This window comes from Chelmon rostratus, chromosome 22 (genome assembly GCF_017976325.1).
Source record: "Chelmon rostratus isolate fCheRos1 chromosome 22, fCheRos1.pri, whole genome shotgun sequence".
Classification (NCBI taxonomy): domain Eukaryota; kingdom Metazoa; phylum Chordata; class Actinopteri; order Chaetodontiformes; family Chaetodontidae; genus Chelmon; species Chelmon rostratus.
This window is the reverse complement of record NC_055679.1, coordinates 4,380,821-4,404,243: the sequence shown is the minus strand read 5'-3', so window position 1 is coordinate 4,404,243 and position 23,423 is coordinate 4,380,821. Positions and strand designations below refer to the sequence as shown.

General features: G+C 45.1%; 1 protein-coding gene across 4 annotated transcripts in view; it reads right to left on the bottom strand.

Annotated features, from left to right (window-relative positions):
* Positions 1 to 23,423, bottom strand: part of nav3 (neuron navigator 3) — a 190,540-nt gene that overhangs the window by 80,389 nt on the left and 86,728 nt on the right. For all 4 annotated transcript variants that reach the window (XM_041963487.1, XM_041963488.1, XM_041963489.1 and 1 more), the window contains exons 6-9: positions 22,800 to 22,868; positions 16,349 to 16,491; positions 9,043 to 10,189; positions 4,642 to 4,757 (exon numbers count right to left, since the gene is read on the bottom strand). In XM_041963487.1, the coding sequence (XP_041819421.1) occupies positions 4,642 to 4,757; positions 9,043 to 10,189; positions 16,349 to 16,491; positions 22,800 to 22,868 (1,475 nt within the window). The remainder of the gene's footprint in view (positions 1 to 4,641; positions 4,758 to 9,042; positions 10,190 to 16,348; positions 16,492 to 22,799; positions 22,869 to 23,423) is intronic.

Below are 23,423 nucleotides of genomic sequence, written 5' to 3'. Positions count from 1 at the left end.
TATATCTCAAGGTATTTCTTCCTTATGCTGCATCATGCCTCAGCCTGCTTAGAGGAAATCAGCAATAATCTGCTCCTCGCCAAAGCTCGCCCCGCTGTGCATCTTTGCTTCATCTGCAGAGTCACAATTATCGTCTCCGCTGTCACAACTATGTAAAAAATGGTCCATGTCATCGACTGAACCTCCCCCCTCATGTCCCTTTCCTCTCGCATCAAAGCCAGGTTTTACATGGGCGCTCATTCCAGAAGCACAAAGCACACTCTCATGGCAACCAATAGGTTAGACTTCAGCTGCTTCATACACAGCACTTAACAGGCCGCGCACACACAGCAGGGTGCTTCATATGCAGACTGTGACGGTGTGCAGTTGCAAGTGACAACAAGGATGTGCACATGTCAGAAAGATCTTTTCATCTGCCAGTGTCCAAGAAAACGACTGCTGCCTGTGTAAATCTTGTGAGTGAGGACACACTAACAGCACTGTGCACGAGGGAGGGTGTGTGCGTGCTTTTAACACACATTTCTTTTAAATAATGTCTTAAAATGCTAATACTGTGCTCTGAGAAATAGGTTCCCCCATCGTGAGGATTAAGAAAATAACCAGCTTATTGAAGGCTTTTTCTGCTCTGACATTCTCATGTTCTGCTAAAGTTAGCTTTTTTCAACTTAACCAAAACTTCACGCTAACGTTAGTTCTTTTACTTCCTGTACAAAGTTTGCAATTTGTGGTGATGTCATACTAATCCTGTCATGTTGTAAGAATGTAATCCCCAAATTACTTGTGTTTATAGCATGTAATGCCGTCCACATTCGTGCTCACTTCCTGGACTTTGCTGACTGTGTTGACTTACGTGGGCGTGGTTGTGTGTGCAGCACCTGCTCCAGGTCGCCGAGCATGGTGAGGATCACCTCCTTGTCCAGTTGAGCCGTTCCTTCACGTGGGCCTCCCCCTGAGACCTCCTCCTCCGCCCAGTATCCTCCATCCTTTTCCTTGCCTCCCCTCTTCCCGCCGCCCCTGCCTGCTGCTGGCTCCTCGTCCGAACGCCCGCTGCTGCCCTCTTCGTCTGTTCCGCCCTCCTCCCTGGACGGCCGCACCGGCTCAGTCCGTGGGTGGCCACTGTATGACGCCCGCTGCGGCCGCCCGCCTGCGCCCGTGCATCGCCAGGGGACTGGGATGAGGGAGTGCTCTGACTGAGAAAGCACCTTGGTGAGGGAGAGCGACAGGGATCGAGCTCTGGTGCCCCGCACACCTCCGCCCCTTGTGAGCGTCTCCTTCCTAGGGCTTCCCTGCAGGCTGCCTCCCGCCCGCTGCGTGGAGGATGAGTACACCGAAGAGTTCTGGGGTTGTGAAAGACGAGGCGGTGGCTCGTCGAGCTCAAAGGAGTAAACCCGCTGCTCGCCATCGCTGAGCAGGGTCAGGTTTGTGAGAGAGCGCTGCTTGATCCGCAGGTTGAGGTTGTCGGGGAGAGGCTGGGGAGGCCGTCGAGCCGGGCTGCCCCCCTGATACACCGAGAACTCCGCTCCCCTCTTCATCTGTGCTCGCTGCTCCCCTCCCTTTTCTCGGCTTACCTTTTCGCCTCTGGCGGCTCAGTGAGTGAAACTCTGCGTGCAAGTGGGTCTACCTGTCTCCGTTTCACATCTTGGCAGCGCTGTCACTGAGAGAGCAGATGGAGGGAAGGAGGAACCGGAGGACGGAGAAGGCAGAGAGATGCGTCCCCACGTCCCACGCCTCCCAACTGAGGTCCACGCTTCGGAGGGCTGGAGGGAAAGCAAGCGCTGGGTGAAGAGCGGAGAGAAAGCCTCCCTCTCAGGCATGTAGGTAGGGTCCAGATCCATCCCTGAGCCAGCCCATAGTCAGACGTTGAGCAAGACACAAACATTCATTTTCCACTCCTGTCCTCATGCTTTCTCTCTGTCTTCTTGGCTCCTTTTTCTTCCTCCACCACAGTCAGGGGCGTGGATGAACGAGTCGCTACATCTCCCTTCCCTCACCAACACGTCCTCTCTGCCTCCTGCGCTCTCACTCCCTTTATCTCTTCCCAGTGTCTTTTCATCCACTCTTATCTCGCTCCCTGCACCTTCTGTCTCTCCTTTAATTACCACCTCACTGCCACACTTCTCCTGCCTCCCCTCTGACTCTCTGACGGTCCCTCTCTCTTTACAGCGGAGAATGAACGGGTGGTGAAGCCGGCGAACAGGCTCACGTAGCTCTCGGTCTGCTTGTTCATTCCAGCATGCAGCCTGCAGCACTCTCTCTCTCTCTCTCTCTCTCTCTCAGCCCTCCTTCTCTGTGTTTATCACCCTCTCTTATTCTTAATCCCTCTTATTCTCTCACTTTCTGTTCACTTCTCACTTTTCTTCTCTCCCTCGCGCTATCCTTCACTCTTTCTTTCTGCTTCTAGCTGTCCCTCACAGTGTGACAGTGAGTTGTTTGGACAGTGCACCTGTAAGCTTGCAGCCTCTGCTGCACCACGCTGGCCGTCCGACTTAATTAAATGCTATCGCGAGGAGCTAAAATAGCGAGCCAGCAGCTTATCATGGATCAACAATGAGACCACAGAACCAACATATCCCCATCAATCAATGCAAGCTTTATTAGCTCTGTTGCTGTTAGTCACAGCTGTCTTGCACACATTTTTAAATCCTGCTACCAGTAGCAAGAAGAGACTGGAAGCAGTTGCCTCTAAAATGACGATCAAGGTTATCCATTTACACTGTGAGAGACCCATCTACTATTAGTCTGCTATTTTTAATCAAAAATGAACCGATAAAAATCAATGAAAACTCAACTGTTTTTGCTTTATGTTTTATGTGTCTACACAGAATTTCAGAAAAGCTTAAATCAACATTTATCTAGTTTAGCTGCTTTGATGTCTGGATATTGTCACTATTGACATTGGGTCAGCCTATATATGTAAAACGAGCAGCCTTGTCATGCGGTATCTGCGGCGTGCACACGCTTGAATTCCCTCCTCAGAGATTCATTTCTGCCCCTCTATTGAGGAAAAGTCGGACAAAACTAAGGATGTGAGACGACCATGAAACGTGTGACAACAAAAAGCAAGTGTTTGAAATGGACCCCAAACAAAGGGAACGGTCAGCGCTGCAGTCTAATTTTATCCTTCAAATGACGGGCTTCGGAAAAGCCGAGACCGAAGCAAAATGTCTGGAATGTCACCGCCGACCTGACAAACCAAACCTGTAATCACACGCTGTTGTTTGTGCACGCTGCGCTTTGTAGGCGCTTTGAACTTGACGTCTTATTTTTCATTGAGTGAGCGGTCCCTTGATTTATCATCCAAGTTGACCTCTATTATTTCTGTTGTTATAAGGATGCAGTTTCAGCCCTGATGATATCCACAAGCGGAATATATATCATTTCCAGAAATTTTGGAAGGATCCTCAGTAACCTCAATCACTGACAGAAGAATCGGGCTAAAAAGAGATGACACGATCCAGTAGATACTGGCTGGCAGGAAACTCACGCTGTGACACTGAAGTCTTTATTTGCAACTGGCAAAATCCAACTGAAACAATGGACTTTCTCTGTCCCAGCCGTTTGTGTTTTGATGGTGTGTCGCCTGGTTTAACCTCTCATCCTGCTCCTTGTCAGGAATTTCAGTTTGTGGTTAGAAACTCCTTCAAACTGGTCAAATGTCCCTCGATCCTGACCTCTTCGCTGCAGAAGCTCGATCGCACAGATGCCTGCTGACTGTAATTAAAGGACAATAAAGACGTTTGCAGGCTTCTCTCTTTGCAAACAAACAGCAGGATTTAATTTAAACCAGCACTTTTCAGTTGTATAGGTGGCGACAAGAATAGTTGAACTAAACTGAACTAAACTGTCGATTCTGTGTGAAACCCATCCATTCCTCTGTCTGGATATGGCTCAAGTATCTGACATAATGGCATTGTGGAGCTTTGGATAAAAATACCCATCAAATGTCAAGGAACACTGTCAGAAAGCTGATGTAAATGATGTGTTTGCAGTGACGATGACGTGTCATGTGACTGGTCGTGAGTGGGAGTGTAACAGATGATGGCATCCTGCAGGGATGCAGACAAAGAGCCGCAGATGCTCCCTGTGTCCGGCTGTCAGCGTTGACCTTTTCCCTTCGCGACATGAAACCAGCGCGGAACAGGGATCTCCCCAGTAAACACACGTTGGCACACACACACTGCCAGTAAACACACAAACTACACCAGACCAATATATTGTTCCATCGACAGCAGTAGCCTTCAAAAACTCTTCCGTCCTGCAGCTGCCCTTTAACTGTTGCGCACAGCAACAGGCCTGCAGCCTGCTTTCTCTCCAACATCAGGTAGAGCAGCTAATCCATAATGTAATACAAATTCTTTATGTAAGCTACACCAATTCTTCTACTTCCTAGAAGGTAAATGCCTTGTCTGAACGAGTAGTCTAACACGTAGAGCAGCACTGCAGCAGCAGTCAGGTCAACATTGGGGAAATATAGACGCTGGGCAGCAGATGAAGGCTAAATTGCTATATGAGCAATTTTAATTTAAAATTTTTATTTTAAGAGACAAATGTTAGTGCACAGAGGCATGTGCACATTCACACAGCCACACAGAGAAATATCGCACATGCAGAGCCCACAGCATTTGCGTTGACTTGCTGTACCTGATATCTCCTCCAGGCACTGTTTGGCTGTCTTGCTGTAGACCAGCTCTCCCTTGGTGGGGCTGAGGCAGGGGTCGGCTGGGGCCACCATGGTGCAGTCATTTTCTGAGAACGTCCTGGAGGCACAAAGAACAAATAACGCTCAGCGGTTATAAAGACAGGTTGAGATATCGGGTTAAGTCGAGCTGGCCACCGCAGTCGTTTCAAGACAGCCGCGGGGTTTAGACTGAAATCGGTTAAAGCCGTTCCAGTCATGTTCATTCATTCGCTTTCACACGATGCTATGAGCTGATGAAGCATAGAAATAGTTTACAGATAAATGAATGGTAATCTATATTAGATAGAATTTTAAATGAAGGATGTCCAGCATGTCCATGAAATCTTAACACAATAATCTACTTTATGTGGATTGCTTGTATTATTATAATATGTCTAATTAAAATCATTTTTGTGCCTCCAACTCAAGAGGACACAGTTTGTAACATGTCAGCTTTTACGAAGGATGAAAGTTGCTTCTTTCCTGGTGATTTGCCACCATTTGGTGTAAGTTTAGCATGGCATAAAATCACATGTAAAAATTTAGCATCACATAAACATATTATAGGTTATAGAGTGGCTAATAGTGAGTCAAACAGACATATCAGTTGGAACGTTAGCGTTTGATTTGGAGCAACAGCCAGAATCTCCCCTGCTTTGTCTGTCGTTTGTGTTTCTGTGATGTTAAACAGGAGAAGAGTTTGAATTTCTGAGTCCCTTTTTTCTTGCCAGTCAGATATTCAACAGATGGACACCTCTAAAGGGAGGAGGGGACGGTCTCAGATGAGATGCTTTCTGCAAGTGTGTGAGTGTGCATGTGCGTGCGTGAAATATGTTGTGTGCATCTGCCTCTCCTCCTCAACCTTGAGCTGCATCACGCTCCACTGTTTGTTTGCTGATCTGAAGAAACAAGGATAGAGTCCAGTGCACTTCGTGAGATAAGAGTCCTACGCACACGGGCGTGTGCACTGCGAACGACAAGAAAACACTAAACCATGTATGTAAGAAAAAAAGAGACTGACAGCGACACAGACAAGCACAGAGTTAAACACAGTGACAGATACACAAACACAACGAAATACACACACACACACACACGATGAAGAGCACTTTTCACCACATACACATGAAAATCCTGAAATACACACAGCAAATCTTGCATACACAAACACACAGACAGATCTAAGCACAAGCCACTGTGTAGTATTCGTGCCTTCCCATGCATATACACAGCTCGCACACACTCCGGGGACCACCATCACCACCACCTGCAGAGCTGCAGATAAAAATTGGCTCCCATTTGCGACAGCGGCATCAGCCTGTGACTTCGGCTCGTGTGAAAAAGCTTTTTTTCTTCCCGCAAGCTTCGCTCACCTCGGTGGATTTACAAACGCAGAGACGACCACAGCTGCACGCAACAATCTGGGACCAAAATATGAAAGCAGATATGTGGGAAAAGGTGGCTGCTGCAGCAATAAATGATTATTTACTGAAAATTCATCCCGATACTTTTAAAGGGAAAGGTAACTTCACTGAAAAGATTCATGGAAGGCCTGTTTTCAACGCTTCCCTATCCTTTACTTCTGTTTGTACGATGATTGTGTGAAAGCATTCCCATTTGTTGTTTCATCTGCAGACTGTCTAAACAGGTGAATATCACAGCACCCACACTGGCAGCACCCACACTGGCAAACTGATAGGTGATCTTCAGGAAATGCGATGCAGAAACACACTTAACCCAGCTATCACTGTAGTAGTTCTATCATTCCTGATCTTGTTTCTGAACTTGGGTCAGCTTAGGTTATGATGAGCAGTGGAGGACACAGAGGACGCAGCAATCAACAGTGCAGACTCTGAGTGCGTGGAGAGGGGAGCATACATCAATCCTGCACACTAACTGCAGCAAATCCTACAACCACGCTGGTCTATTAAACTTGGTGGAGGCAACAACTTGAGGTGGGTGTCGAAAGAGGAAAAGAGCAAGACAAAGATGCCTAATTGGGGTGAAAATGATGGTAAATTGCAGCACAGCAGGAGGCCTTTACGCTTACTGTCTGCATGCTGACAGCTTTGGGTGAGGCCTGCTGGGAAAAAGAAACTATAAAAAAAGACATGCAGATCGCAGTAACCAATACGAGGAGTGCTGGACCAAAGAAATATCTAGCTGAAACAAGTAGATCTGCACACAAAGTAGAATGATTTTAATGCTGTGAGGTTTATGGCATTAAAATCCTTCTAACGGGAGCTTTTTGGTGTACAGACCTATGTGTTTCAAGTCTGCTGGTGAGGAAGAATATTTATAGAAAGAGAATGGGAGGTTGAAGATAGAGGCTACAGAAATAGGCTCACAAGGAAATATCTTGGCACAGAGGAAAAAGGTAGACGGGAGGCATGAAACTGCACCATGCCTGAAAAACAAGAACAAGGTGCCAACACAACCAGGGGGTTCACACACTCTGTGGTTCAGCGCATAGAGCAAGGAACCAAGAATGAGGACTACTTTTAATGCATTATCACTTAATGTGTGGAAATAACTGTCTAAAGGTTCAGTCACACCAGCATGTCAAGGGCAAAATTCTGAAAATTTTGAGACAGGATCCATCATCAGTGGATTCCCTGATGGGCTTGAAGTAAATCTGTACAAATCCTTCCTGACTTCCTGTTGGCAAGCTTGCAACCCGAGAGAGGTTTGCCGCCTTACAGGAACTCTTCTTTGGCTGACAGGATGTACGTTCCTATGAACAAAATAGCCGGAAAAAAAGAGATAAAAGCTTGAAGAGCACCAACCCCCTAACACCTACTCTTCTGTTAGAATGCGTGGATGAATTTCACAGAACCACTTTCTGATGTGACTGAGCTTCAACCGCAGAGAGTGTGAAGCCGCTAACAGCCCAACTGTCCACTGCCTCTGCTGGCCAACACACGCCAGATAATTCAGAGATTGAAATATCAATAATAAGATATTGTTGTTCACATTTGGTTTCCAATGGCCACAAGAAACATAAACTGTAATGAAGGGAGTAAGAAAGCTGCGGCGGCTTCGCTCTCTAAATTCAAATTGTCTATTTGTTCTCCAAGATGAGGAGCAGCAGTAATGGTGCTTGCTTTCTTTGGCTATATTTGGAATTTCTAGCTCCCAATCACTGACACAAATGGCAGCACGTAGTAAACTCAAGCCCAGGCTTTAAAATGTTCCTTCAGAAACCTGTGGGTGACATCACAGACGGTACACTTTCAGCACTCACTGTTTGTCGTTTACTTTTTGCTCACTGAGTGGGCCCTGTGTGCTTTTACAGCCGCACCTTTGGTTCCTTTCTACGCAACTGACTATCATTCACTATCTGCCCAGGACTGATAGCCGCAGTAGTTTTAACTTGCTAAATGTGTGGGATTAAAGTAATGCTAATGCTCGAAAGAAGCGCGGCTGAATGTGCCACAGCTGACTGTGCACAACGGAGGAGGAAGACGAGAGAGGCAGAGAAGGGTTGAAGGATTAAGTCTTGTTTAATGGGATTCCTAACTCTCTTTCTCTCCGAGCACAAAGGCATCCCGGAGACTTTGGCGGCTCCTCCATTTTTTTCTCCTGGATTACCTCTGCTGTTGTGAGAGAAAATCGGCCCTGCTGGGCAGATTTACCCACTTCCTGCACCTCTGACGGCTGTAACGTCAGGGAACCACGCGCCAGCTGCCTGCATCTCAACAACACCGGTTGAATGAAGAGGAGGGGAAAGGCTTCCTGAACGCTGCCAATGTCTGGATTCTCGCATCAAAGATGAAACCCAGACAGTTAAATAATAGGCTTTGGCAAGCGCCAGGCAGTGGATGTTAATTTGTTCTCCACATGTTCTCCACATCTCTTCACAGTCATTACGACTGTGAAGAGATGTGGAGGCGAGGACAAGATGCACAGTGGGGAGCGCCAGCTGATCGCTGGGAGTGCTCCAGGATGTCGTGGGGTGTGTGTGAGTGTGTGTCTGAATGTATGCAGGTATGACTTTGAGGGGTCAATATATTGACCTCTCTGTGGGAATAAATGTGTGGGAGAAATTGAAATAAACAGCGTTGCTCATTTAAATGTATCCTATGGATTGTAGCGGGCACACACACACTTACACATAGTCACAAACACACACACACAGTCATTTTTCCATTACTTTTGGAGAAGTTACATAAATTTACATTCATTTCCCGGTGACAAACCCTAACCATAACCAAAGTCTCTACCCTAAAATGTAATCATTAACATTATGGGGACTTGGGTTTTGTCCCAATAAGGACGGTGAGTCCCCACAATGTTCCTGTGTAAACATATCTATGTCCTTACAACATGAGAAATGAACACACACCTGGAAACACGTGTCTCACCTGTACATGAAGGGGGCCACAGTGGCAGTATTGGGGTGGTTGTGCTGCTGCTGCTGAGGAAGCTGAACTACTCCGTTCCCTCCAATCGCCGCTCCTCCTACTCCCCCAACCCCTCCTCCTCCACCTCCCAGCATCCCATTGGACCCAGACAGGGCTGAGGTGCTGGTGGAGGAGGTCATGCTGGTCCTTTTGCCCTCTGGGCCCCCAATGGAGCGCTGTATATAGAAACTCCCACCCTGCCCTCCTTTCGTCAGCTTTGCCCTCTCCCCCTCTCCACCCCGCATGTTGCCGCTGCTGTTTAAGGCGGCCTGGCTTTGGCTCTGTGACTGACTTTGAGGCTTGGACGTCGCATTGGAGGGAGCTTTGAGTCCTGGCTTGGGGATGCCGCTGGAAGCTGGGGAGGTGCCGCCATCTTTCTTTCCAGATGATGGCTTCCCTCCCTTGGGGATGAGGCTGGCAATTTTGGAGGTCTTCTTGGTGGTGTCGGCAAATGACTCGCGGTCCTCTTTGGGTGTAGAGCTGTCCTTAGAAGATTTCCCAGACTTACTTTTGTCCTCCTTGTCTTTGGACATGGACCTGCTGCCATTGGCAGATGCTTTTGAAAATGAAGAGGAGGGGGAGGAAGAAGAGGAAGTCTTGCTTGGTGCAGTGAGGGACGATGCAGCGGTCTTGGTAGACATTTGCTTGGCCGTAGCGCTGCTACTGCCGGTGCTGCACACCGACCCCGTGGGCGTCAATCCGTCCTCACCGTACTCCGACAGGTCATCCTCCTCCTGCAGAGCCATCTCTGCCACAGACGGTGACGCTCGTGAAGCAGATCTAGGGTTGATCAGGCGGAACTTCTCCAGCATGGATCTCTGGGGTCCACCACCACCGGCCGACCCTACTTTTGACCCATCGTTTCCATGTGGCAGAAGTCCTTCAGAGGCCTGTGGTGAATGGGTGGGAGAGGGTGAGTGCGTGGGGCTTGCCAGCATGGAAGAAGTGGCACTGTGCTTAAGGTTCATGGACTTGCTGCGCCAGGACTTGCCGGCGGTGGGTGAGGGGATGGCAGAGGCCAGCTGCTGCCCGCTGAGGCTGGTGGGGACTGTCCCACCAATACCGCTCCCATTCATCCCGCCAGGTGCTGGGACCCCCCTCACTGCTTCTGAACCAGAGAAGAAGAAAGACAGAAGAGGGTGATTATCAAAAATGCTTATTTGCTTATTCTTAAAACTTCTAATATAATAGAAAAGATCAGTGTTATGATGGTGACATATAACATACATGACATACTGACATACTTTTATACAACGTGCCTTTCCAAACCAAACACTGAAGTTCTGATTGTGGCAAACTTTCAGTTTCCTGGATTTAGTTCACATGAGAAACAACAATTTCTGAATACCCTACAGTTTTCCTCTACGGTTTTACACACATTCAGCTCAAAAGTCAAGCAAAAAAGGAAACTCAGAGGTTTTCAGTGGTGTGTGAAGTAAGAAAAATAAAAAAAAACAAAAGCGAGAGAGCTTATTCCCAATTGGCAGAATATCAACAGCAGGTTGGGTTAAAAGAAAAGATGTCACTGTTATTATTGCACCGGTGTCTCAAAGGAGTTTGCACTCGAGTGAGATGTAACTTCCTGTTCAGGCTTCCACCTCCTGATTTACACTTCTATACAGGCCTGTCACAGCGTGTTTGCGGGTGGATAACGCTGGTTATAAGGGACAGGCCACCACCTTGTTGCCGTAACAACAAACAAGATCACACCAGCTATGTTAACATGGAAGGAGAGGAGATCACCCACCCCCAGATTGACTGTTCAACATCATCCGTCTTTGATGGTTAATATGTTCTAGGAGACTGAATTATTTTTCATGTAGTGCTTTGGTGAACCTACCGACATTGCTGCCTGTCCTGGAATTATTCTGGGATTGTATTGAATTGACTCGTGTTAGACACGGATAGGGAGTGTAGTAGGAAGAAGAAAGCTTTTCCACTTGGGAAAAAAAGCGTGCACTGCAACCTCAGCTCAGAACATGTCTTCCATATTGAGGCTGCAGTGGGTGTAAAAATTGGTGTCTGCCTCTGATCCAGGGATTTCTCCCGGTATGATTGTTCGACAATGGGTGAAAATGGCAGCTCCAGAAGAAAGACCTTGCTCTTTGAGGGACTCACATCAAAACCAAAATCATTCAGACATTTCCTGCTGTAAAACTACTAGCTGCTGGAATACCTGGTCACCGTGTCATCTACATCTAGCCACTTATCTACACAAATAACAAGATTTACAAGGCACATTACATTTTAGGTTAGATTTGTTATTTAAAGGTAATCTGTGGAGTTGCTGATCTCTGGTCTCTCTTAGGTATTAATGAGGCAGTAATTTCTGAATAGTAATATTGCAGTGCTGTATATCTGTCTATATATATTCTCTAGATTTTGCATTTTATCATTTTTTAATCATTTCTATTTTGGCCACTTATCACATTTACTGGCATTTATTCCACTACAGGCCTGAATGATGAGCTACGAAGCATTACAAAGCTGTTTACTTCAAGCAGATTTTCAGTCAAATGGTGCTAAGAAAATATAACATGCTGAGCCAAACCACACACACACACACACACACACACACAAACACACACACACACAGAGCACATAAATATCCATCATGCGTGTAAAATAAATGTTTTCATATCCGCCGCTAAGCATTGACCTTTACACACACCCCACTCTTCCTGGCTTCCTGGTTGATACTCCAGCCATCAGCTCTTCTTCTTTCCCTCCCCCTGTCCCTCTCTCTCATGCACACACATGATCCATTACCTGACAGATAAGTATTGCATTCGAGAAAGATGGACACAACAGAAGACGGGGAGGCAGACACGGACAGAAATGCATCTCCTGGGTGTGAGTTATGAGAGGGGAAGAGAGGCAGAATTAGAGACGGGGCGGGAATAAAGTGAAGAAGGCGACAGAATGACAGCATGAAGTTATGCACCATTAGACTGAGTGTCTGTCTGGGTGTCAGTCAGCACAGCGAGCAGGGTTCAGCTGGCTGTGAGTCACCTCCAGTCTGCATCTTAAAGCCCCTTCAGGCAAGCGGGGGGAGGGGGTTCGGCTTCAGCTGTGGCCGAGGTCGAGAGACTTTAACCGGCTTACACTTCTGACAACATTCTCTAAAACCTTAAAACATGCCTGAAAATGCCTCAGTGCACTGTGCCAGATCCGGAGTGAAAAGTGCAATAGCAGAGACTTTTCTTTACATTGTGGTGTATGAAATGGAATCCAGCACCCAACCGTAAAATGTGCAGTAACGGTCAGGGCATCTCATTTACCTCCATGTGTCTTCATTCATGACAGGCAATTATTATTCATTATTTCCTCACAGCTAACACAGGACTCATTAGGGTAGCAAGAGAGAAAATTCACTGTTATTTCTGTGAAACTTCTGGTAGTCAGATTTTTCCATGACTGCATTTTATGTCTGTGGCCAATCGGCAGGTGTAAAACTATGGCTGCTAGAGCTGATGGTATCATGAATATCTTGCTGAAATCATTTCAGGACACAATGCAACAAAACCAGCTGGCTACTAAAACATATTGATAATCAGTTTTGCAAACAAAGTATTAATACATCTACTGAAACACACTGTACATATATGAATTTCTGCAGCTTTTAAGGTAAAGCACAAATAGTTTTCATATCATTCCTCAGTTATTGTTAATCATCTGGATCTTTATTTAAAATTGTTCTCTGTATTTAATTATTGATGATGCCATAAGAGTGTGTGAGGTGTGTTCACTGTTGGTGTTGACATGTAGATATGTGTCTTTACATCTACGCTTGTACATTTTTAATATTCAACCATGCCCAAAAGAGTGTACACATCTTCTCTGAACATGTTGGTGAATGAGCTGTGTGAAAGCGTGCTCGTACAACAGCAGAGCGTCCCCTTGCCTGTATCTGAATGCTGTTTCTGCATATTTAAAAGGGCAATGAGCATCCAGAAGCACTGCTGTTTTCCTGTAATGAGTTAGCAGGTTAGAAAGCTGAGATAAGTCAGAATGCGCAAGGTTCTGATCTCAGACCAGCAGAGGAGACAGCAGAGGTTAGTCTGAACCAACAGATCGTCATCAGATAAATTCACAATTCAGCTGGTATAAGGAAATGTGTGTGTGTGTGTGTGTGTGTAGGTAAACAGCCATCTGATGCTGATAGGAGATGAGAGAGCGCATCCATTCTTGTGTTTAAGTGTTGTGTGTGTGCGTGTGTGTGCGTGTCCTTTATATCACCCCCTCATCTTTAGCAATGACCCTCAAGGCAGTTTATGAATGTGAGTGAGTGTGTGTGTTTGTCTCTGTTTCTGTGTCTAGTCAATTAACCCCATCTTTAGAGATCCCCCCCCCTCCTGCCCACTTGTGCGTCCCCACCCCAGAGGCTGTTTCACAGCGCCACCACACTTTTCACCATGTAGTGACTTGCCGTTGCCATGGCAACAGACTTCTTCTTCTTTTCTTTTTTTTTGTCTCAGTGGCCGAGGAATGAAATGTCACTTCTTCTGGGCGGTGGTGGACCCTCTGCTAACAAATGTGCACATACGTGCTGCTTGCAACTACATAACAGACGATCCACAGACAACGAAAGCCTGGATTTAAGTGAGCGGTGTTCATGTTTGAAATGACACAGCCACACACTCGCATACCTGCACACAGACGCATGGACATACGCTTAGCTAGTCAGCAGCAAGTTGTGCAGCAGTGACCTTTTTTTTCCTCGTCCCAACTCTGCAGCGCTTGTTTCAGATGCATTTTGTTGCACTCTAAGTTGAATGCTTTTCAACTTTAGCTGCTCTCCCCGTTACATCACTGTCAGACAGATAATACATTATCGCCTTGCTGGAGGAAGTCTGCATCTTCTCACAGCCTCCTAATCCTCATTCCAAACAACAAGCAGAGCAATCACCAACTTTATTCCTCCCATTTTTACTTACAACAAAAAACCCTGCCCTTTGATGCTTCCATTTAGTTGGCTGACGCTAATTAGATAGTTGCGTGGCAACAAGAATGATGCAATGTCCTTTGTGCCCTTTGAGCTTGTGTTCTCTTTGGTCAGAGCTTCACCGTGTGCCAGTGGAGAAACAAAATGACACTCCAATGGATTCCCTTCATCCCCATGAGGCCATACATGCCTTGATATAAAAAAAAAGTTATAGAAACATCAAAAAACATGACCTTCACCCATCCCTTTAAATCATTAGATGTGCTAGTAAAGCTACAATCTGTATGTATGTTTAGCTGCAAAAATACACAAACTAACATGTTTTCATTGCCATGTATCTAAATGAATGGAGTAATAAAGCTTTTGTTGATTTATTTGAACTCACCTTAAAAAAGTCTGAACTGAGTCTGAATGAACAGTGTGTGAAGCAGAGCAGAGACTGAGCAGGAGGTTAGAAGGACGTTCGAATTGCATTTTGTTCTCTTGAAAGTGGAGGGTCTGTATATAATGGGAGGTATCAAAAAAAGTTGGTCTGAAGTGTTTTCGAAGAAAACAGAGAAAGCTATCGTGAAAAGTCTGAAAAGTCTTGAGGCTATTTTGCATTTACTTTTGATGATCCCTAACTTTAGTCCTCTGTCAAGTCACACATAGATCCAGACTTCACTATCAGATCACACAGTAAAACTGGACGTTTGACACCTGTCAAACTTTACTGTATGAAAGGAAGATTAAATACAAGAATGGATAACATGACGAGAGAAAGTAAACTAAAGAAGACATGTATAAACTGGCTTGTGGCAGACACTTCCCGTATCCATGTCTGCTCTCTCTGCTACCTGCTTTTGCCCAGAAGCTTCTGTCCGCATTGCTGACATTTCCCCACAATTGATTTTTCTTTTTTTTCCCCTTTTATTTTAGACCAAAACACTGTTTCATCTCCCCTGCAGTGAAACTCCAAAACCTGGTGTCTTATCTCTGCAAACCCGAGGGTTGTCTTCAGGCAGGACTTAACCGCACTGCGTCCACAAAAAGACGTATCCACCCTTTAAAGAACGTGCAGGCCATTTTCACCAAACAACAAAAGGAAAGTGATCAGTCGAATCCTTTATAACGAGGTTTGCTGAGATTGACCAAAAACAAAAGCAGAGTACTGACATGTTAGATCAGTTTTTCATCATCTCCTTCCCCTTTGCTGTCTACAAACATTTGATCACATACTCCTTGTCCATGCAACCTCTCGCTTCCATCATCTGTCGCCATGCCTTCCCTCTCCCTCTGCTTGAAGAGTTTGAAGTTTCAGACACAAATCAGAAGGTTGAGTGCACATCTTGCATGAACTTTTAGGCTTGAAAGCGAGAGAGAAAGAAAGGAAGTTTGCTGGAGGCTTTTTTTTTTGTTGTTTTTTTTACTGGTGCCTGATGCCACTCACTGCGTCTCTCCTCCACCTCCGTCACCTCCTACTGATCCTCTCTCAGCTCCACACACTGAATCCTGCAGTGTTTTTCCACAGCGACTGGGCAGTGTTTTAAGATTAAAAGCAAGATCTCAGTTGTTATACTGTGAGCCAAAGCAAAAGGTTGTCATTATAATGTCATCAAGTCCTCTGAATGTCGGATTGGTCCTAATTATCAAAATGAATGTGAGCAATGGGACAGGTTTTAATTATTGTCATCGTATGAGCCAATGAGTCATGATGAGTCCTCTAAAATGAGCCAAAGGGAAATCTTAAAGCTATTACAAATACACTGAGTGAGCCAATAGCAAAGACATTAAGCGATTAAAAACATCGTGCGCTGATACATTTACTCTTCACAACAGGAAAAGGCTGTTAAAACAACTATTTATTTGCGAATGATCAATTTTGTGTTAAATAAACCGTCATACGCTCCAACTCTCAGCTCCTGTCAGATCCTTCTCTCAAAAACAGAATCACTCTCATTAGCTTCATCATGCTTGACAGAGCAGGAGCCTGAATTTGCCCCTTCCATCATCTCTCAAACGGCTCTTGCCACGCTGTGAAAATTAGTCATCGCCTCCGCTTAATGGCATCCATTATAACTCACTCGGAAATAAAGAACTGGGGATGATTCAGCAGACTGGTTAAGGCTGGTAAAGTGAGCGACTCTGCTCCTCGGCAGCCCTTGGCTTGTCTGTCTGAGTCAGTGGTGCCACCAAGTGGTTGGGATGGAGAATGTAAAGCGGGTGCCCCCACCTGCCATCAACTCCCACCAACTCTTTCTTTCTAACACAGCCCCAGTCTCGGCTTCTGAAGGAGTTATGGTGTGTACTGTGGTGGTACAGACTGTAACATGCCGTTCTTACCTCTGTCATTGCCAGTGGCATACTGAAGAGGCTTGCTCTTGTCGATGCTGTTGAAGCTCTGACTGCGACGGTTGAGGTTGGATGAGCCCGGGCTCCTGGAGGCCCCGCTGCCTGCAGCAGGTGCTCTGGAGGGGCCTGGTAACCTGTGGGGGCGGATGTCAAACAGAGGGTTAGGATGTTAGGATAATATATTTGAATGTATCTCTATAGAAAAAATGCCTTAAGGTAGTGTTCCTTTGGGAGCCGATATATGTCTATAGCCAAGTTAAAGGTCAGTGGTGGACATGATGATGTTACTAAACACTGAAATTCTTTGTCTCCACCCACCTGAGATTTAACTCATCTCTACCTGTAGAGCAGCTTCGCCTCAGACAAGGTTCTGAATACATAAAGGCTTTATTTATGTAGTACAAAATCAATACTGACAAATATCCCTGCTTTAAACAGTAGCTCCATAATTTACTCTCACGCCATCTCTTTTTTTCTGCACAGTTATGACTGTAGGCTCACGGTCTTCTCAAGGTTGCAGTGATTCACCATTTTTTTTGATGACAGGGTCGACAGGTGATCAACAACTGCTAAGACTGATAAAACAACCCTAAAAGCTTGGTCTCATCTTCAGATACATCATCTGCAGATTAATCCCACACCTGATGTTGTGACTCACTAAAGTTAGGCACAACATGAGATGAATAAATCCCTGTTTTCATTATCTCACCATTTTAACTGCAAGCCTGGTGGAGATCTGCACTCTACTGAGTGCACTCTTTCAGTTGGTTGCTGTTCTTCCTAAAATGACTTCAGTGTAAATGATGGGGGACAAAATCCACATGCCTTACTTAGTAAAAAAAAAGAAAAAAGAGATATTCTAAAGTTCAGTTGGTATCTCAGATTCCCTCTCTTCTCAGTTGCCTTGTTAATATGAAGAAGGACACATTAGGCCTTGAGCTGCGCTGTATAGACTCTTATACAGTACAGACCAGTAGCGGCTCGCTATAAGTTGACAGAGTCCTTCCATTGTGACGTGAATACTGACCCTGGGCTCAGTACGTGTCAGTGTGTAAGATGAAGAGAGATCAAGGGAGTACAGTGTGTGTGTTCCCTCGTGGGTTGAGGAAGAAGGATGAAAGTAGGGGGTGAACTTTGACTTTTGGGGGAACTACGTGACAGAAAAGTTTGCCTCATGACAGGCTGATCGTGCTCTGTCTGCAGCCACTGTCGCAGGAAAAATGAAGAACAAGTACATGAAAACAGACGCTGGAGACATGTGACGGCTCATTTTGTCCTCTCCCTCCACTTCCTATATGTATCGTCACTACTCACTTCTTTACCTCGACTGACACTGTATAGAGGAACAAAGGCTTACACATACACATCGAGCAAGGAGGTTTGTGTTTCCAGTCAGTCTCCTCACTCTCTTACACACAGATTCACACTTTTGCATAATCTTTTTCTCGAGAGAGAGAGAGAGAGAGAGAGTCAAAGCTGCCGGTGTCAAATGTTGATTTGTCATGCTGCAGCTGGAGGATTTGCACGACTCCCATGAGGGCGCCAAAAGAATTATCTCATCAAAACCTGTTGTTATTGTACAATAACTTTACATTTTTATGCACTTTGCCAGATGCTTTCACCCATCTGTTTGTTGGGAAGTTATTTCAAAAACAGATTTGGCATCTGGTTCATGGATAATAACAAGATTTATGACAACTTAAATCTATTTCTATCATTAATCTTAACTGTTATGGTTTGATGTGGTTTTTATGAACTGTTTCCAAAGACGGCATTTTACTTCACAGTCCATGGTCCATACCTGGCCTAAAATACTTTATTTACATGTTTTTCTCTTTCAGAATCTCTTTATGTTGCTTGTCTGCATGTTGTGAGTAGAAAGCATCCAAGCTGAGTAGAATCCAGTCAAATGCATGTCTGATCATGGGATAAAAAGAGAAAACAGCAGAAAAACATCCCAAAGTCTCAGAGCTGACAGACCACAGGGAATCTGACAGAAGAACGTGGGATTAAAGGCAGGTAATGATGAAAAATTGGGTACTGAGTGAAGGCATGTGGGTGTTTCCGTTCATAGCTTCGTCTGTCGATATCAAGCAGGACAGAAAAAAACTTGAATAGATTTGAACAACTTGATGTCTTTCTGTCTCCTGACCCAAAAACTGTTGTGACGTCCTTTAAGAAAGATAATCGATTTGCTACGCTGAATAGGTCACTCGCGTCTGTATCGCAGATGGAGCCGAGATGTCGGCGAGGAAAGTATTTTTAAAAGGATGGAATCCTAAAGTGGTCAAAACCCCCAGCAGGAAAAAATATTTCATGTGTTCCAGTTTGGCTTTAAGGCCTCAACAATCAGAAGGACAGATCGACGTGTAGTACGGACAAAAACATCTTAATTATTAAGAAATATCTCCCTACACTGTCTGTAGTGCTATCCTATTCCTCTGGCAAACTTCATCTGGAATAGTTCTCTGTCAATCACTATGTTAAGTATCCCTTTTGAAAATTGTGTTTAGCATAATGACTTGATTCATTTTAATACAGGAACAGGAAGAACTGTTTTCACATACGGCCCAAAACTGGATAAAAACTGTTATCACCTGGCCATGTTCATCGTTTAGCATCACGTCTGTAGGTCAAAGCTTGATTTGCAGAGGAAGAAAACTCCACCAAGTGATATCAGTGAAGCAAATTATGCTTTAAGCTGCAGGGCTAATCAAAATAACCATCCGCTGCATTTTCTGATGCAACAAGAAACACAGATAGCATGCAATAACAAAATTCAGCACTTTCACTATTGCAGCACAGGGACTTGAATGGTACTGTGTATAGCTGCAAAAATTCATGTTTACTTTGGGTGTCTCCCTCGAAAAATAGAACAAGGCTCAGCGATTAAGCAACCTGCACGGCACGCAGTCAGAGCAGAACTGCCTAATAAGTCCGTCCATGTGCTGAACCATGCAAACAGTGTTTTATACAGACAATTGTTCAAAAATAAAATGTGCTTAAGTGCAAAAGAACTGACATCAAGAAGCAGTAAGTGTGCCAGTGCCTACACTCAGTTCCTTTGATTTTTTATTTTTTTTTTAGATCCTGAAACATCCGACTGTACATCTACAGTGGCAACACCAGCAGACTTTAGATCCAGGCCTGAGAGCAGAGGCTAGATGCTCTGCCTGAGTGATTATACTGAGCTGCAGTCCAGAGCTGAGGCTCCCACTCACTGGGCTTGAAACAGATGGACACTAGTACAGATGCGACTGAATAAACGAGAGAGATAGTCTAGAAATGACAGGGGGGAAAAAAGACACTGAATTTTATGTTCAAATGAAATATCTCACAACAAAACAGAAGCAAAAGCACCTAAAAACACGTGCACATTCACTGATAACAGTCGCTATAGGGCCTTCAGCTCCCACAGGTACAATCAACAAGGAAAGGAACAGAACAGACCATACAATTAAAAGAAAAAAGACTAGGAAGGAATGAAAAAGAACAAAGGAAAGAATAGAGAGAATGGGAGTGAAAGGGAAATACATGCAGATAGAATCAGAGAAAAAATACAGTAGCTGCAAACTCAGACAAGAGCAAATGAGAGATAAACAGTGGGAAAATGAGGGTGAGATTGAGGCAATTCAGATGGAAATCAGAGGGAGTCCCTTTTATCATAAGATTCTTTCATCTTCCAAAATACATGTTTGATAATGCATCAGCAAAAGGGAGCTGGAGAAGGAAATGCGATTGTTTTAGGAAAGACTTGGGGAAGTGTATCTGACACAGAGAGGTCCGCCAGCCTGATGGTGAGGTGAAGACAAAAGAAGGCTGGACAAACACATTATTCAGCCTGTCAGTCACCGGCTTTCCACAAGAGTTCTCAGTTCTTGCAGAGGATGGAATGGGATTCACGCTACCTTCAGGGCCAAGCCAGAGCCACCCAGGGCTCATTAAAATGTAAGAAATGGACCACAAGGTAGCAGGTGGCCAACAAGGTGTCAACATCACCCCCTGCTGCAAGTATGATGAACTTTAAGGGCCACGTCAGCATTTTAGCCCATTCAGAATAATAAACAGACATACCTTATCAGAGCTTGACATTTAAATGTATATGATCCATTTGAAGACAGTCATTGTTTGTATTCACTTCAGATGCTTGAAAATGAAAAGGATCACGCAACTGAGTTGAGTCCGCACAAACAAAGAAATCAATGGCTGCATGGAACTGCTGGAAAAAAATGTTCGTAAATGCTCATCAAACATGTCTAATATAAGGTGTGGTTAATTTTTAGTAAAGGAGCTAAAACACCCTGATATGGTCTTTAAATTGCACAATGTAGCCCAAGTGTGCCAGCAGAGCATACATGCTAAACACGGGTGACCTCAGGGGAAGTAAAAGCACCTAACCCTGGCAGCGTTTCGGTGTGTTCACACCAGGCCAGTTTATTCAGACAGATATATTCACATATTCTGTTTTCAAGGAGAACCACAGAGTAGTTCATCACGAATAAGACAGAAATAAGTACCAACAAGAGGAAGCAAGTCATTATGAGACGTGTAGAAATGCATGAAAAGCTCTATACTAGCACCCACTAATCAACTGTTACTCATCCTTGAAAAGCCAAGCATAAAAACCTGAGGGCAACCACTTGTCTTGGACCTAAGTTCATATGTAGCTCTTCCTGTGTGCATACTTAACTGGTATGAACACCAAAGAACATAAATAACATCAAAGAAAGCGCCTCCCAAATTAGGTAGCAAGAATCTGAACAGACCAAAGACAAGAACGCAGCGCAGTGGACATGTTTCCAGCCCTGTTCAGAACACTGGAGACCAGTGAAAAGTGTAGTTTTTGCTGTTGTAAACTGGATAGGTCTTTTAGCTCTGGCTAACGAGCAGAATGTCTTATAAAGCGCATAAAAAATGGCAAAACTCCAGCACCTTGAGGGAAACGCTCTTCATTCAGCGCGGTATGTGAGACATCAATTGTTTTCCCATTTTAGAACTGCTAAAACTTTCTCGCTTCAGGGAAAGCAGAGGAGACAATTCATGGCGATTAAAAATAACTCCTCCGATGGCAAGAAAGCAATTAAATGTGGTAATCAGGCTTGCGCGGCTGAGAATCAGATGCAACAAAGGAACGCTTACACTCGCTGACCGCCAACGCAGGTCTTCTTGTCTGTGTGAATGTGTGTATCTTCATATGTGTGTGGGAACGCGAGAGCTTTTTTTCTGCAAAGCAGCAGCGGTGAGGTTTGTTGTCAGTGATGTGAGAGGGCAGATTACCACCCATAGGGCTGGAGCTGCTGGCTGCAGCATTTTTGCCATTGCTCAGTGGCGGCTGGAGAGGAATTATTTGCCAACACGCCGGTTCCCACTGCCGCTGAGCCGGAACAAATGCTGCAAGCATCAGACAACTGGACTCTGGGGTGTGTACATACAGTACCAGATGTACATAACTGTTTTTCTCGTATCTATACATTAAATGTGTACAGTCAGTGTACGGACCTGCGCTCATGCACATGTCCATATGTAAACATGAGTGTGAGAGCCTATGCTTATGTTTACGGGACGGTGGCTCAGCAGCCCTATGTGGATATGAGTATTTGATAGGTCTACCAGCTCACACATGACACCTCAAGAGTAGCTGAAGCCTGTGGTTCCCTTCCTGCTAAGCTACAGTCTAGAGAGCTTGGCAACACAAAGAGTGTCATTATAACACTTATGCAGCTTATTTAGCAGCAGCGTCTTTGCCAAGATGTGTAAAAGGGCTGTTCCCAAAGGACACATCACACAGAGCAGCACTTCTGAAAGCAGCAAAGGCTCTGCACTGAGGACAGAGATGAACAGAATTGAAGTGCAAATAAACTACTTGTTTGAAAACTTCACGGCGATCCTGAATTGCCTGTTTTTGTGATGCTAGCGGCCTTTTTGGGACAAAATACTGGCTGCTGTGTTTATGCACTGAAGTCTCCCTGCGGTCACTGGTCAGTCACATCATGTGGGCATGACTGTGACGTCTTTTTCTCTTTCGTTTCTGAAAACAAATGTATTCAGCCACGATGGCCCCATTTCATTCTAATTATTAACTGAACACTTTGGATTTGCTTACTTGTGCAAAAACTTTGGCTAATGTGCGGGTGTTCAAAAACAAAAGGGGATCACCTGTGGAAATGTAATAGGAAATATCACATTAAATGAGACACTGTGAGCCACCATGAGGCACATCTACACCTTGCTCCTCAAGCGAAACAGTGTATCTCTAACAGCTGCTCTCTAGCTCTCTCAACCTTTGACCTTCCTGAGGTTGCACCAGAGTAACACAAGAACCTTAAGCAAAAAGGTCAGACGTATGAAAAGTGAGTGCTCAGCGTGTAGAACAACATGAAGATCCTGAGATTCAGACTAACCAGTAAACCAAAGATGCACATAAAGTATTTGCCATATTTACCTTGTGTTTTTCTTCTGTGGCGACCCTATTCCACTGTGGCCCGGAGGACTTGCATATCGTGCTGTGAGACTGAGGAGAGAGCAGAGACGATGACGGACAGGCTGTTAACACAGTTAGAAGAGGAATGAGACCAGCGTCGTGCTGGAAGTTTCTTAATCCATGCCTTAATATAATAATGTGAGTGAGAGGGGGCATTCAGATAGAGGAAGAGAGAGAAGGAAGGAGCACAGTGCACACTGGAGCACGCCAGTGCACATTGCTCTGACTTCTCACATGATGGCTCACACATGTTTATCACCACAAGACTTATGACTAAACCAATAACATCTCTCGATCCATTTATAGGGCCGCCGACACAGAACGCCCCGAAAAACTTTCACAATCAGTTTTCGCGGTGGCATCTTTTGAAGAAAACCCCAAAACACACAACACACGAGGCGGAGGCGAAGGAAATGCCCACAGCACCAGTCACGGTTTACAACCTCCACACTCACTGTTAGTCATTCGCAGAGACGGGAATTAACGCGCGCCGTTACAGCCGGGCTCTCCATTCATGTTTGACAGGAAGTAGTTAAGCTACTTGTGGAGTGCGTTATGAACAAAGAGATGCCCTTAATCATCACA